The 13,347-nt window shown below is 60.2% G+C and overlaps 2 protein-coding genes across 2 annotated transcripts in view; both read right to left on the reverse strand.

The window, feature by feature from the left end:
• Positions 1-3,634: 3,634 nt before the first annotated feature.
• On the reverse strand, positions 3,635-5,145 carry SLURP1 (secreted LY6/PLAUR domain containing 1). The gene is made up of 3 exons (XM_032254716.1): positions 4,983-5,145; positions 4,497-4,616; positions 3,635-3,976 (listed from the first exon to the last, which is right to left on the reverse strand). Exons 1-3 carry the CDS (start codon positions 5,038-5,040, stop codon positions 3,837-3,839), a joined length of 318 nt encoding a protein of 105 aa, XP_032110607.1. The 5' UTR covers positions 5,041-5,145; the 3' UTR covers positions 3,635-3,836.
• A 7,076-nt stretch (positions 5,146-12,221) lies between these two features.
• The window catches only part of LYPD2 (LY6/PLAUR domain containing 2), a 2,557-nt gene continuing 1,431 nt past the window's right edge, over positions 12,222-13,347 (reverse strand). Inside the window, exons 2-3 of the mRNA XM_032254700.1 lie at positions 13,012-13,131; positions 12,222-12,511 (exon numbers count right to left, since the gene is read on the reverse strand). Of these exons, the coding sequence (XP_032110591.1) occupies positions 12,306-12,511; positions 13,012-13,131 (326 nt within the window). The 3' untranslated portion in view covers positions 12,222-12,305. The remainder of the gene's footprint in view (positions 12,512-13,011; positions 13,132-13,347) is intronic.

Below are 13,347 nucleotides of genomic sequence, written 5' to 3' on the forward strand. Positions count from 1 at the left end.
GCATGTGTGTGCCTGTGTGTTCGTGTGTGCGCATATGCACGTGTGCCTGTATGCGTTCGTGTATGTGCACATATGCATGTGCGTGCCTGTGTGCATTCCTGTGTGTGCGCATATGCATGTGTGTGCCTATGTGCATTCGTGTTTGTGTGCATAATGCATGTGTGCACCTGTGTGCATTCGTGTATGTGCACGCATATGCATGTGCGTGCCTGTCTGCATTCGTGTTTGTGTGCATGTGCAGGCCTGTGTGCGTTCATGTGTGTGCACGTGTGCCTGTGTGCGTTTGTGTGTGCATATGTATGTGCGTGCCTGTGTGCATTTGTGTGTGCACATGCCTGTGTGTGCCTGTGTGCATATGTGCATGCCTGTGTGCATTCGTGTGTGTGCACATATGTGCGTTTGTGTGTGCACATATTTGTGTGTGCCTGTGTGCACATATGCATGCCTGTGTGTGTGTGTGCATATGCATATGTATGTGTGTGCCTGTGTGGCGTTTGTGTGTATGCATATGTATGTGTGTGCCTGTGTGCGTTCGTGTGTGTGCACATATGCCTGCGTGTGCCTGTGTGCATTTGTGTGCATATATGCATGCCTGTGTGCATTTGTGTGTGTGTGCATTTGTGTGTGGATATGTATGTGCATGCCTGTGCACATTTGAGTGTGTACATATATGCGTGCCTGTGCGCGTGTCTGTGTGTGTGTGTGTGTGCATGTGCAAGCAACGGGCTAGCATCAAGGTGGTTGAGTGGGCAGCACCCTCAGGCCTCTGCGGCTTCTCTTTCCATGCGGCAGCTGAGCACCCTGGGCTGTCATAGGCCAGCTGGAAGAATGTTTGAGCCAGGAGGGCCCTCTCTTGGTCTTGTCTTTGGAGGACAGGTTGACCACAGGATGGAGAAGGGCCTTTGCTCACTGTGGTGGTGCCGATTCCTGCCAGCAGGACTGGCCCAGGTCAGGGAATGGGTGGCTGGGATTGGAAGTCCTGGCGGGGCTGCTGGAGCCCTCTGCTCCTATGGGCCTCCCACCTCAGATAAGTTAGGGCAGCAACTGCTTCCACCCCAGCATCCTTCCCCCAGGGCCAGCAGTGGCAGAATTTCTGCCCCAGGCGTCCCCAACCGTGGAGGTGTCTGCACAGTGTCCAGGAGGCCCTTGGTTGGGGGAGGGAATTGGCGCTGCGGGGCCCTTGCCAGCCGGATGACTGGGCATGTGAGGGACTGACCAGGGCAGAGGGAAATAAATTAGGGTCGAGATTCAGAGCCGGAGATTCAGATGTGTGTGGGGTTCCTGGGATGGTAGCTGTGCACAGGTCCGTCGTCCTGGGGGAGGGGGCACTGTGCCCTCTGATGGCCAGGTGGACACAGTCCCGACTGCCGTGGTGGGTGTCCCTGGGGCTCACCCTGGGCCAGCTGCCTGCTCAGTCTCAGTGCCCTGCCTCTGGGCTCAGCTGTCTGCCACCATTGTGTCCCCTTGGGGCCCAGGGACACAGATCTCCACATCTGAGGCCTTGCTGAGTGGCATTTACGCTGTGCCCGGCGTGCAGCTCTGGAGGAATTCCAGGACAGCAGGACCCTCGCCCACCTCATGGACAGGGACACAGACTAGGGCAGGGAATTCCCAGTGTGGACCCAGGGGCTCAACCAGGCAGGCCAAAGGGGCTGCTGCGTCCCAGGCCCAGGCGGCTGCTCCCCGCATGACTTTCTCTCTGGACACCTGCTAGTTTGGGGCATCCTTGGGGAGGTGGAGGATCTTGCCCAAGGGCGGGGAGGCACGCCCTGCAGTTTGCACACCCCTCTCCTTTATTTTAGAGATTTCTTAAAGCAGCAGAAGAGTAGGCTCCTTTGACCTCTCTGCGGTAGTGGGGTTCAGAAGGGCCTAGCGGCCCAGGTGGGTGCCCCTCTCCCTCCCTCCACTGCTGCCTCTTGTGGCTGGCTGCTTCCCTGCCAGCATCCCCTACTTCCTGGGGCAGTCACGGATGCGCACGCACTCCCCTCCCTAGACCTCACACGCCCGGCTGCAAGCCCCGCCCCATGGGCGCACCCACCCGGGTTCCCTGCCGCCGGACCGTGGCCTCCCCAACTTCCGAAGTCACATCTGCTGGAAGGTCGTGGCGACAGGCGGGGCAGGCGGGCGTCCTCCAGGCCGGCAGAGAGGGTCAGGGCTTTCTAACTCTGTGCTGCGGTCCCCTGGGAGTCAGAAGGCCCAGCCGCGCTCCCAGGGCGGGTTCCGGGCAGAGCGCACTGGGTCCCTGTGTGTTCGCGCTGCACGCTCTGGGAGAGGTCCTCGCGGCGTGGGTTGCAGGACCCGGCGCGCGCCCTCTGCTGTCCTCGCGGGTTCAGAGCCGGGGACACCCCCGCTGTTGCCTTCCCAGGGATGGGGGCACCCCACCCCACCCCGCAGCCTTTCCCCACTGAGCTGGGCAGAGCCCAAAGGCCTCATCCCCATGGCTCTGCTGGGGACGCCTAGGCCCAGAGAAGTGGCGACTTCTTGCTCCCTCCCTCTGGTGAGGCCAAGGCCCTGGCCACTTGGCTCCAATCCAGACCCCCATGAGGCCCTTGGAGGTCCGGCCATGACCCAGGGGACGGGCCCTAACAGGAAGCCAAGCGCAAACCCCGTGCTGGCTAGCGGGGCGGCCCTGGAGATCCCTTCCAGGGGGCATCTCTGGGAGCTTTCTCTGGTCTGGGCTGCACCCCAAAGATTGCATTTAATTCCTGGTGTTTCTGGGAGGGTGTAGAGGTCGGGGTGGGTTCTGACATCTGGGCCCTTCATAGACAGAGATGAGCTCTCACAGGGGTCCTGGGTGGCCCCAGACAGCACCCTGGTTACTCCCGCATGCTCTCGGGGATCCCCAGCGGGTCAGATCACTGCCTGCTGCATGCCCCTCCCACCCCACAGGCATGGCCCAGCTGACCTGTGGGGCCCTAGAACCCGAGACCAACTGGGCAGTGCTTAGAAGGTGTGCAGCCTGGAGGACACCAGGGGAACTGGGGCCTGGAGAGGGACAGCATCTGGGGGTGTCTCAGGCCCACAGCAGCCCGTGCTACTGCTGGCTCTGCCCACCTCCTGATGATGGCACAGAGCACTGTGACTGTGACGGCACAGCCAGGGCCATGCAGAGGGGGAGAGGAGCCTGAAAGCCAGGTCTTCTGGGCCACAAGGACCCCCAGCTCCTCAGCTAACCTCTTGTGTCCCAAGGGGACTGCCGGCAGGAGGTGACGGGAACCCTGGAGCTGTGTGATTCCAGCAGGCCCAGGTGCACACACCCAGGAAGACCCCTTGGGCTAGGCAGGCAGAGCCAGATGTATCCACCCTTGGAGGAAAGCGGATTCCAACTCTGAGCTTCCTTTCTGCCCTAGGCGGAGAGTGACGCCTCCGGGGTTTGAGGGGAGAGTCTTATCGGGGAGAAGGTCCCTGGGCTAGAGAACAGGCTCTGATCTGAGACACCAGGCTAGTTTGCAGCAGGAAAGGGGCCCTGGAGGCATTCCTCGCCCGTCTGTGTTTTCCTGTCTGTGAAATGGGTCACAGGGGCTCTGGGTGAGAGGGAGGGGCAGGCGCCTAGAATGTGTTGTATTCAGCCTGGCTCTCCCAAAGGCCGGTGCTGCGGGGTCTTGATGCCCAGGAAGGACAGTGGTCATCTCCACTCTCGGTTAATTTGTCTTTATAAGTTTGGGGTGTGGAAGGCAGAGGACGCCCCTGGTGTGGTTCTCTCCTCTCAGACCCCTTGAGTGAGCTGTGCTCCAGCAGCAGGAAGCAGGGGGAGGTGACGCAGGGGGAGGTGACGCAGGCGGAGCCAGGCCCCGTCGGACAGGAGGCGCCTGAGGAGCGCCTTCCACCCTGCCGCCCTAGGCTCCGAGTTCTGAGTTGCAGAGGTCTCGGAAGCAGCAGAAGATCAGGTGGGCATCCCCGATGCTGTCGGGGTCGGTGGCGATGCAGGAGCTTGAGCAGGAGCGGGTCACCAGGGGTGTCTGCTGGAAGGGGTACTCTGCAGGGTGGGCCAGCGTCAGAACACACACCCGCCTCAGCGCCTGCCTGCCGCTGCGCTGCTCCCAACCATGCCCTGACCTTGCCTTCCCTGCGATCCCCCATTCCTAATGGTTCAGATCTGTGAAGCCTCCCAGGCCCAGCCTCCTCCTGCCATGACCTGTTTATGAATTATAACACCAGGCCTTGTCGGACTTCAGTGCCCGCCCCGAGATGGCAGCCCGAGCCCAGAAGCTGTGGCAACAGCACCTACTGGGTCTGTGCCAGAGCTGGGGTTTGAGCCCCACAGGGGACCCTGGCCTTTAAGCCCCACCCACCACCAGCGCCTGGTGCCCCAGGACTGGATCTCAGGGGGCTGTGCCACCCTGATGGAAGGCACCCCTTCTAAGGGGTGGCAGCCTGTCCTGCCCTGCCCACCTGCTGCCTTTTGGGTTGAGAGGAGCACCAGCAAAGGAGGGAGGCACTCGAGGGCCGTGGCCCTGACTCCAGGGCACCCAGGGCTGCCGCGGGCCGGGCCTCACCTGCCTCCACCATCACCAGCTTGGTCGTGCAGGCTGTGTCCTTTGGCTTGCAGTAGGTAATGTTCTTGCAGAACGCAGGGTCTGTGGGCTGCTCACAGGTGTAGCACCTCAAGGCCTCACCTGGGCGAGGGGTGGAGGCAGAACTCATCGTGTGGCCTCGGGGGCCTCAACCCGGAACCAGGAGGAGGCTGGGCTTAAGGAGTCCCACTGACATCCTTCAAGGCCCCATTGGCTGAGCCACAGACTTGAATGCCACATCCCTCCACCAAGCCTCAGTCTCCCTTCCTGCAGAATGGAGTCATGACCCCTGTCCCAGGGTGAAGCTGGGCTCTGGAAGCCAGGAGGCTCACTGAGAATGAGGAGGGTGAGACCCATGGACACCTAAGGAGGCCCTCAGCCACAAAGCGCCCCCAACAGCCCCAGCCCCCTAGGCAGTGGGCAGACAAGCTCAGAGGCAGGGTCCCCACCAGCATGCGGCCCACTCACCAAAGCCCATGCTCCAGGCTGTCACGAGCAGCAGCTGCACAGCCCAGCGAGACGCCATTCCTCCGTGCTCAGGAGCAGTGAGAGGCAGCCGGCCTCACAGCAAGGGTTTATACCCAGCCCCTTGGGCAATGGCTTCTGGGCGGTGGAGGAACTGGCCGTGTGAGTCAGGAAGGTGGTACAGGGCCCAGTGGGGAGGCAGCTGGCAGGAACATGGCAGGCGGGCAGGGAGCTGGATCTGGGAGCTCTGTCTGAGAATGATGGCCCTGCCCTCTGCTTGCACACCTCCAACACTGGGGAACTCACCCCTCCCCAGCCATGTCCTGTGGCCCTGGGACAGCTCTGCAGAGAAGGCCTTTCCCACTAGCTCAGACTGCCCCTCTGATGAGCCCCACGTCCTGGCTGTGCCTCTGGGGTTCACATAAGCCACCCAGCTCCAGCCTTGGGGACCCTCAAGACCCAGGTTCAGTGTGGCCTCTGCCCTTGTTGCTCTAGCCCTGCCTGGCACCCCCTCCCTGCAGCCCCCTCCACATGCCTCTGCCTGGTGTGCACCTGATACACACCTGCAAGGTGGAGGCCAGAGGCAGGAAGCAGCTGTCAGGTGAGGGTAGCATGGGCCAGCCAGAGCTTGCTCAGGCTGACAAGGATGGGCCCAGGAGTGGCCTTCATCACTGCCAGCCCCTTCCCACTAATAGCCTTTAGACCAAGCCTGCGTGTCTTGGTTTTAAGCGTCTGACAGCAGGGCTCTGCTCACCCTCCAGCCTCCTGACCTCTGTTGTCAGCTCTTCACTGCCTGTCTCCCACCACATGCTATTCCTTACCCATGCCTGCCTATGCCTGCCTCTCAGTGAGCACACTGCCTGGTCTCCCATCTCATGTCCGCATCTTCCCCATGCTGTGAGGCCCGCTACGGTGCTTCTCCTCCACATCCTTCAGCCATACCAGCCTCTCTGGTTTCTCCATTCTCTGATGTCCTAATGGGTGGTTGTATGCAGAGATGGGTGGATGAGATGAGTGGATGAATGGGGATAATAGGGGATGGGTGTGGGATGGGTGGATAGATGGGTGGGGGATGGATGAGGAATGGGTGGAGGATGAATAGAGGATGGGTGGGGGATGGACAGATGGATGAGTGTGGCATGAATATGGAATGGATGGGGGATGGATGGGTGGATGGTGGGAGATGGATATGGGATGGATGGGTGGATGGATGGGGGATGGATGGGTGGATGGTGGGAGATGGATATGGGATGGATGGGTGGATGGATGGGTGGATGGTGGGGGATGAATGGGTGGATGGTGGGGGATGGATGGGGGATGGTGGGAGATGGATGGGGGATGGATGGGTGGATGGTGGGGGATGGATATGGGATGGATGGGGGATGGATGGGTGGATGGTGGGGGATGGATATGGGATGGATGGGTGGATGGTGGGGGATGAATGGGTGGATGGTTGGGGATGGATATGGGATGGATGGGGGATGGATGGGTGGATGGTGGGGGATGGATATGGGATGGATGGGGATGAATGGGTGGATGGTGGGAGATGGAAGGGGGATGGTGGGAGATGGATGGGGGATGGATGAGTGGATGGTGGGGGATGGATATGGGATGGATGGGGGATGGATGGGGATGGATAGGGGATGGATGGATGGATGGATGATGGAGGATGGATGGGGGATGGATGGGTGGATGGTGGGAGATGGATGGGGGATGGATGGGGGATGGATAGGGGATGGATGGGTGGCTGGTGGGGGATGGACAGGGGATGGGTGGAGGATGTATGGGTAGATGAGTCGAAAATGAGTGGAGGATGGATGGTGAATGGGTGGTGAATGGATAGGGGATGGATGGGAGGAGGATAGATGAGGGAGGGGTGGGTGGATGCATGGGTGGATGCATGGGTGGATGTGGAACATATGTGTGGATGGGTGGATTTCAGAAGGATGGATGGATGGAGGATAGATGGATGAATTATTGAATGAATGACATTTAAGAGAGTTGATGGGTGAAAAAATGAATGGATGGGAGAATTCAGGGACGGAGGGATGGGTGGCTATAAAATTGGGGGCAGAAAAATGGGTAGTGAGTGGGCCCTTCTGAGGCGGAATTCGATGCCGGAAGGAGCTCTGGGCTGGCAGCAGGAGTCCTGGGTTCGGGTGTTGGCCTGCTGCTCTCTCCAACTGTGGCCTTGGGGTGGCCCCTATTCTCTTCGTGTTTGGTTTTCTGTTTGTAGTTGTGAAATCTGAAGTGACCTGGCCTTGTGGGCTGGGGTGAGTTGTATGAGGCTGCAGGGTGGTTGCAAGAAAGCAAGGGAGGGCATAGTTACTGCCATCAAACAAAGGGCTGACATGGGGAGGTGCAGGGTGGCAGCCAAGAGCGGCCCCTCCCCAGGGCTTGGTCCACAGACGCACCCAGATGTTTCCAGAGGAGTCAGAGACTGTCTGGTTCTGGAGCCTGAGCTCCTCCTGGCCTCCCGTGTGGCCCATGTCTACTCACGGGACATTCTCACCCCACTTTCTTTCATCTATAAACTGGTTAGGAGAACATCTGCCAGAGGGTGGTTGTGAAAACTAGCAAGTATTTGACAAAGGATGGGTCTCCATCACGCCTTCAGCTCAGCTCTGTGCTCATCACAGTGCAGGTGTTCTTGGGGCAGAGGTGGTGGTTGCTGAGGCCAGGGACGCAGCCCTCAGCTGCTGCTTGCATGGGCTTTAAAAGAGAAGGAAGCCCTCAGAGGGTGCTCTGCATGGGAGTAGCAGGGGCACAGGAGCCTTTCTGCTGTGTGGGAAGAGTAGGCACTAGCTTGACCGGTCCCTGAGCCCAGCACCCAATTGGCAGGTGGAAAAGCAGCACTGTGTCAGACACAACTCAGGCAGGGAGAATTTATGCCCTGGTTAGGCGACTGCTCTCCCTCCTCCCGCCTCTCCATGAATACACACCTTTCCCCACATGTGGAACCAGGAGACCAGGTTTTTTGAGGGCAGCTCAATTCCCCAAACCCCAGAGTTCATCCATGGTAGACCTGGAGCACTGAGCCGGTTCACACCAAGCTCCAGCTGCCTGCCATGTGAGCTCACTCTCCCAGGGGCCTGGCCCTTCCTCCTTGGCTACACTCTCCACCCTGCACTCAGAGAGACCAGCTAAAATGCCAACTGGCCCATGGCACTGCTCTTCCCAGAAATACTCCCTGGCTCTCCACTGCCTTCAGCATGCAGTCAAAAAGCCCCTGTCTGGGCTGGCCTGAGGGACTGCTGGACTGTCAGCTCCTCAAGTGGAAGAACACGCTTCCATCCCTCTAAGAATCCTCCTATAGCCTGGGTCTGGCCATGCTGACTGTGGGCAGCATTTGCTGGAGGATGGATGGATGGAGGGAGGGATGGAGGGAGGGAGGGATGGATGGATGGATGGATGGATGGATGGATGGATGGGTGGATGGATGGAGGGAGGGAGGGAGGGATGAAAGGGTGGATGGATGGATGGATGGATGGATGGAGCTAATGAGTGGATGGGTAAATAGAGGATTAATGTTTCTTCCAAGGTCACCCAGGATGGATGTTTGTGGGCACTGAGGCTGACCTCTCCCCAGGGTACAAATGCTCTTGTAGCCTCTGACAGAACTTAGCACAGGTTTTGACACCTCTGGGAATGGGAGTCTTACTCCTCAGGGCAGCACCTGCCCTACTGGGACAGACCTATCTCAGGCCTTCCTCCATAGGAACTCAGACTTGCCAGTGTGAACCCCCCCCAGCTGAGTTCTGACCCTGTGTCCAGGCTGCAGAGCCGATCATACCTCACAGGTGAGTCTGACAGCTAGTCAAGATCCTTGGAGGATCAAGAATTTTTTTGCATAGGTAGGTACTGAGTGAGCTGTCAGGTCTGGCTGCTGATTTAGCGATGGGCTGGGGTGGCGAGGGGGAGGCAAGGAGCTGGAGGTGGCTGTGCTAGCTACCCAGGGACACTGGCTGGTGACTTAGATGGCGTGATGACAGTGGGCACAGGGGTGAGGAAGAGGAAGATGTCCTGGCAGTGGGGTCAGGGATCCATCCATCCCCCCATCCATCTACCCACCCACACATCCCTGCATCTATTCCCCGTTTGTCCCCCACCCACCCATCCACTCACCTGTCCGTCTACCAACCCATCCATCCACCATCCCCCATCCACCCATCCCTCTGCTCACCCGTCCGTCCACCCACCCATCCATCCACCATCCCCCATCCACCCATCCATCCATCCACCATCCCCCATCCACCCATCCATCCACTCACCCGTCCGTCCACCCACCCATCCATCCACCATCCCCCATCCACCCATCCATCCACTCACCCGTCCGTCCACCCACCCGTCCATCCACCATCCCCCATCCATCCACCCACCCATCCATCCACTCACCCGTCCCTCCACCCACCCAATCATCCCCCATCCCCCATCCATCCCCCATCCACCCACCCATCCATCCACTCACCCGTCCGTCCACCCACCCATTCATCCACCATCCACCATCCATCCCCCATCCCCCATCCATCCACCCATCCACCCACCCATCAATCCACCCATCTACCCACCCATCCATCCACTCACCTGTCCGTCTACCCACCCATCCATCCCCCATCCCCCATCCATCCACCCATCCACCCACCCATCAATCCACCCATCTACCCACACATCCATCCACTCACCCGTCCGTCCACCCACCCATCCATCCACCATCCCCCATCCACCCATCCCCCCACATCCATCCACTCACCCGTCCATGTACTCACCCAATCATCCCCCATCCCCTATCCATCCACCATCCACCCACCCATTCGTCTGTCCATCTCCCTTCCATCTGAGATGGGAGGTGGCGGCTGAGGTCCAGTGGGTGCTTTGTCCCCTTGAAGGCTAGTTCTAGGCCCCATCCTTGTCCTGGCTCTCTTGTCTGCCTTTGAGATCCAGACATCCCTGTCCTGTCATGGGCTGGGCCCTCCTCCCTGAGGAAGTGCAGCAGGTGCTCATCCTGTCCTGGAAGGTCACAGTGGGTGGCCTGGGGTAGGTCAGGAGTCGGGGAGAAAAAGAGGATGGCTGGCAAGATGTCTCATCATTCCTCCGATTTCAGGGCAGATGTGATGGGGCTGGGGCAGAGGGTGCTGGAGCTGGCAGGTCCTGGGAGAAGAACAGAGCCCACTCCATCAGCCCACCAGGGGTGGGGGTGGTCTGAGCCATCAGATGCTGAGTTCAGCCCCTCCCCTCCCCCGCCTGTTCCCGGTTCCTTTCCTAACCAAAGTCTGGAACCGCTGGCTCTTCCTTTCCCCGTCAAGCCATGTCCTGCCCTGCCCATTTCTACAGGCTGTGAAACTGCCCAGGCCACTGCTCTGAGGGCACCCTGGGTCCCTGTCCTGGCACCTCATTATAAGCCTCTCCTACCCCACTCGCAAGATGAGGAGTAAGCCTGGTTGAAGGACTTGGGTCATAGGGAATCTCAGGGGCAGGTACCTGAAAGGTGGCATCGTGGATGGTGAGGTTAAGGTGAAAGGTTCTCAGGCTTGGATCGGGCCTGGCTCGTAGCCTGTGCTTGGCCTGAACTGTGCCCCTTCCCCTCTCATTGACTGAAGCCTTTTCCTGACCACACACTGAGCCTGGACCCTGGTTACAGACCGAATCCTGATCCTCGGTCCTCGGCTGAGTCCCACTCCATGGCTGAGCCACAGGATCACACACGGAGCCCTGATGTCAATCATAGATCAGGGCCTGCCACTGGTTACAGACTGAGCCCTGATCACTGACCAGACTGAGCCCGATCCTGACTTCAGGCTGAGCCCTGATCTCTGATCACAGATAGGCCTTGTTCTCAGTCTCGGTGGGGGTTGTGGAATGCATGTGTGTTTGTGGGGGGTGTGTGTGTGTGTGTGTGTGTAGTCTTAGCCCAGACTTTGAGGCCACTGTGAGATTCTTGAGAAAACACAGGTGAGAGGTGTGAGGTGTTTGATGGCTAAGAGCGCATCTCCCTCCTGACAAAAATCAGAGCTCAGGGTCACAGCTCTAGAATGTTCCCAGCCTCCCAGGCCCTCCCTCCCCAGGAGGCTGCGGTCTTTTTAGCACCAAGACATGTCTGACAGATGGTGCTGTGCTGTGCTGAGCTGTGCTCCGGCTGGTGGGGCGCACTGGGTGGTGGGGGCCCGGCCCCAGGAGTAGACCCTGAACCACAGAACCCGCTGTGGGCTACAGGTCTTGCCCCAGGAGTTGACACCCATGGGCCCAGAAGCACTGTTGGAGCAGGGAGGGTGAGGTGGGCGGGCTGAGCGGGGGGTCTGCAGGGTCCAAGGGGAAGGGCAGGTTCCAGGGTGAACATTCTCCTCTTCTGGCCAGGACGGGGCCCACCTCTTGCCGCCACCTCCTGGGCAGCCCTGGGGAGGGGCCGGCACTAGGCGGGAGGCCAGTGGGTCTTGTCCTTCCCCAAGTCCTTGAGTTCCTTGTGTGTTTCTAGGACCACGTGCATGCGTGTCCCTGCCTGTGATCATGGGGAGTCTCTGCCTGGAGGCCTGTGGGGCAGAGGACTCCCTGGAGAGCCGGCCTGGCGGACTGGGGCATTGGCTCAGGGCCAAGGTGAAATGAAGGCCCCTTCTGCACCAGAACTTGTGGCTGTCCTGGCCACTGACCCTTGGGAGCAGAGCTGAGTGAGGGCAGGGTGTGAGGTGGACATGTGGGGTGAGCCTGGGAGGCAGGCAACGAACTCACTGGGATCTGACCAGTGGCGGCCTCCTCAAAGTGGCCTCCAGCATCAGCCTTATGGCAAGGCCCTGCTCAGGCTAGGGAGGTGGGCAGTGGGGTGCTCCAGGGGACAACCCCGGCTCCTGGTCACTACCGTGACCTTCCTTCCACCTGACATGCCTTGCCCTCCTCAAGGCCTGCCAGATCTCTCCATCATTCAAGGCCTGGCCCTAATGCCCCCTCCTCCAGGGAGCTGGCCCTGACTGCACCCTGGTAGATGTGGTGCTCCCCTGCCCACGGGTCTCAGCTCCTGCCCCACCCTGGTCAGGCCCCCACATCCCTAGAGAGCTGAAAGGCAGAGATCTGCATGGTTTGTGTGGGGGTCCCAGGCCTAATGGCTGTTCTTGCAATGGGATAGAGCTTAACATCACAGGAAGGCAGGAAGAGAGACAGACAGGGACGGGGACACAGATGGGGTCGGAGACGCAGCTGGGAGCTCCTCTCTATGCCCTGGAAGGTGGGTCGGTGCCCAGAAAGGAGACTCAGGAGTCCTGGTGCAAGCTGCACTTCTTCAAGGCATTCGGGGCAGGTGGCACAGGCCAGCTGGGGGGGGCCGTGGGGGTGGGCGGGCGCTCAGAGTCCAAGGCTCAGGAGCAGGAGCAGCGTGAGGGCCCCGGCCAGCCAGTGGGGGCGGCCCAGTGTGGGCACCCCATCCACATTGCACAGCTCAGTGTTGCAGCAGGACACGGGCCGGGTCTGGCCGATGCCATCCACATCCGAGGGCTCACACTTGCTGGCGCAGGACTTGGTCACCGTGGAGTCCCCCTGGAAGGGGTACACTGTGGGGTGTGTGCAGAGTCCGCCGTCAGGGCTGGTCCTTGCTGCCTCCCAGCCCTGGTCCCTGCCGGCGCTGCCTCGTGCAGCACTCACTCTGGGGTTACCCCTCTGGGTCTCCCTCCCTCCTGGCTGGGTGCTCTCCTCTTTCTCTTTCCCCCAACCGATGTTGGCCGGGTGCCTACCATGTGCCAGGCACACAGCTGGCATTCTGCACCCTGCTGGATGGGGCAGTTCCCACCCTGATGTGACCGTGAAACCAAAGCCTGTCAGTGCGCCCACCTTCCCAGCCATTCCAAAACGAGGCTGCAGATTCGTGCCCGCTGAAGGAGCAGAGGGAGAGAGGAAGGAAGGGGAGGGCGGGGGGGGCCTTGCCCATCAGAAAGCCCTTTTTTGCAGATGGGTGAGGTAGTGGCTGTGCACTGGGGCCAGCTTGGCTGGTGGCCACTGGGCAGGGGGTGGCTCTGAGCTGGAACCCAGCTGTGCCCGCTCCCGGCCCACTGACCTATCTCCCGGGAGTAGAGTGTGGTCTTGCACATGGTTTCGTTGGTGGTGCAGTTGGCGATGGTGACGCAGTCAGATGCTCCTGTGGGCTCCGGACAGACATAGCAGCGCAGGGCCAGCGCTGGGGAGAAGGGATGAGGGCCATTAGGCAGGCACTGCCCCTCCCAAGCCCACAGCCAGCCTGCCCTAGAAGCCTGGGTCTGAGGGGATAGCGGCACCGCCCAGGGCCAAGGTGCCCACCAGCCTAAATGACGGGACAGTGACACCACCCAGGGCCAAGGTGCCCACCGGCCTAAACGAGGGGACAGTGGCACCGCCCAGGGCCAAGGTGCCCACC

This window comes from Sapajus apella, unplaced genomic scaffold (assembly GCF_009761245.1).
Source record: "Sapajus apella isolate SASKATOON/1434 unplaced genomic scaffold, GSC_monkey_1.0 scaffold3, whole genome shotgun sequence".
NCBI lineage: Eukaryota > Metazoa > Chordata > Mammalia > Primates > Cebidae > Sapajus > Sapajus apella.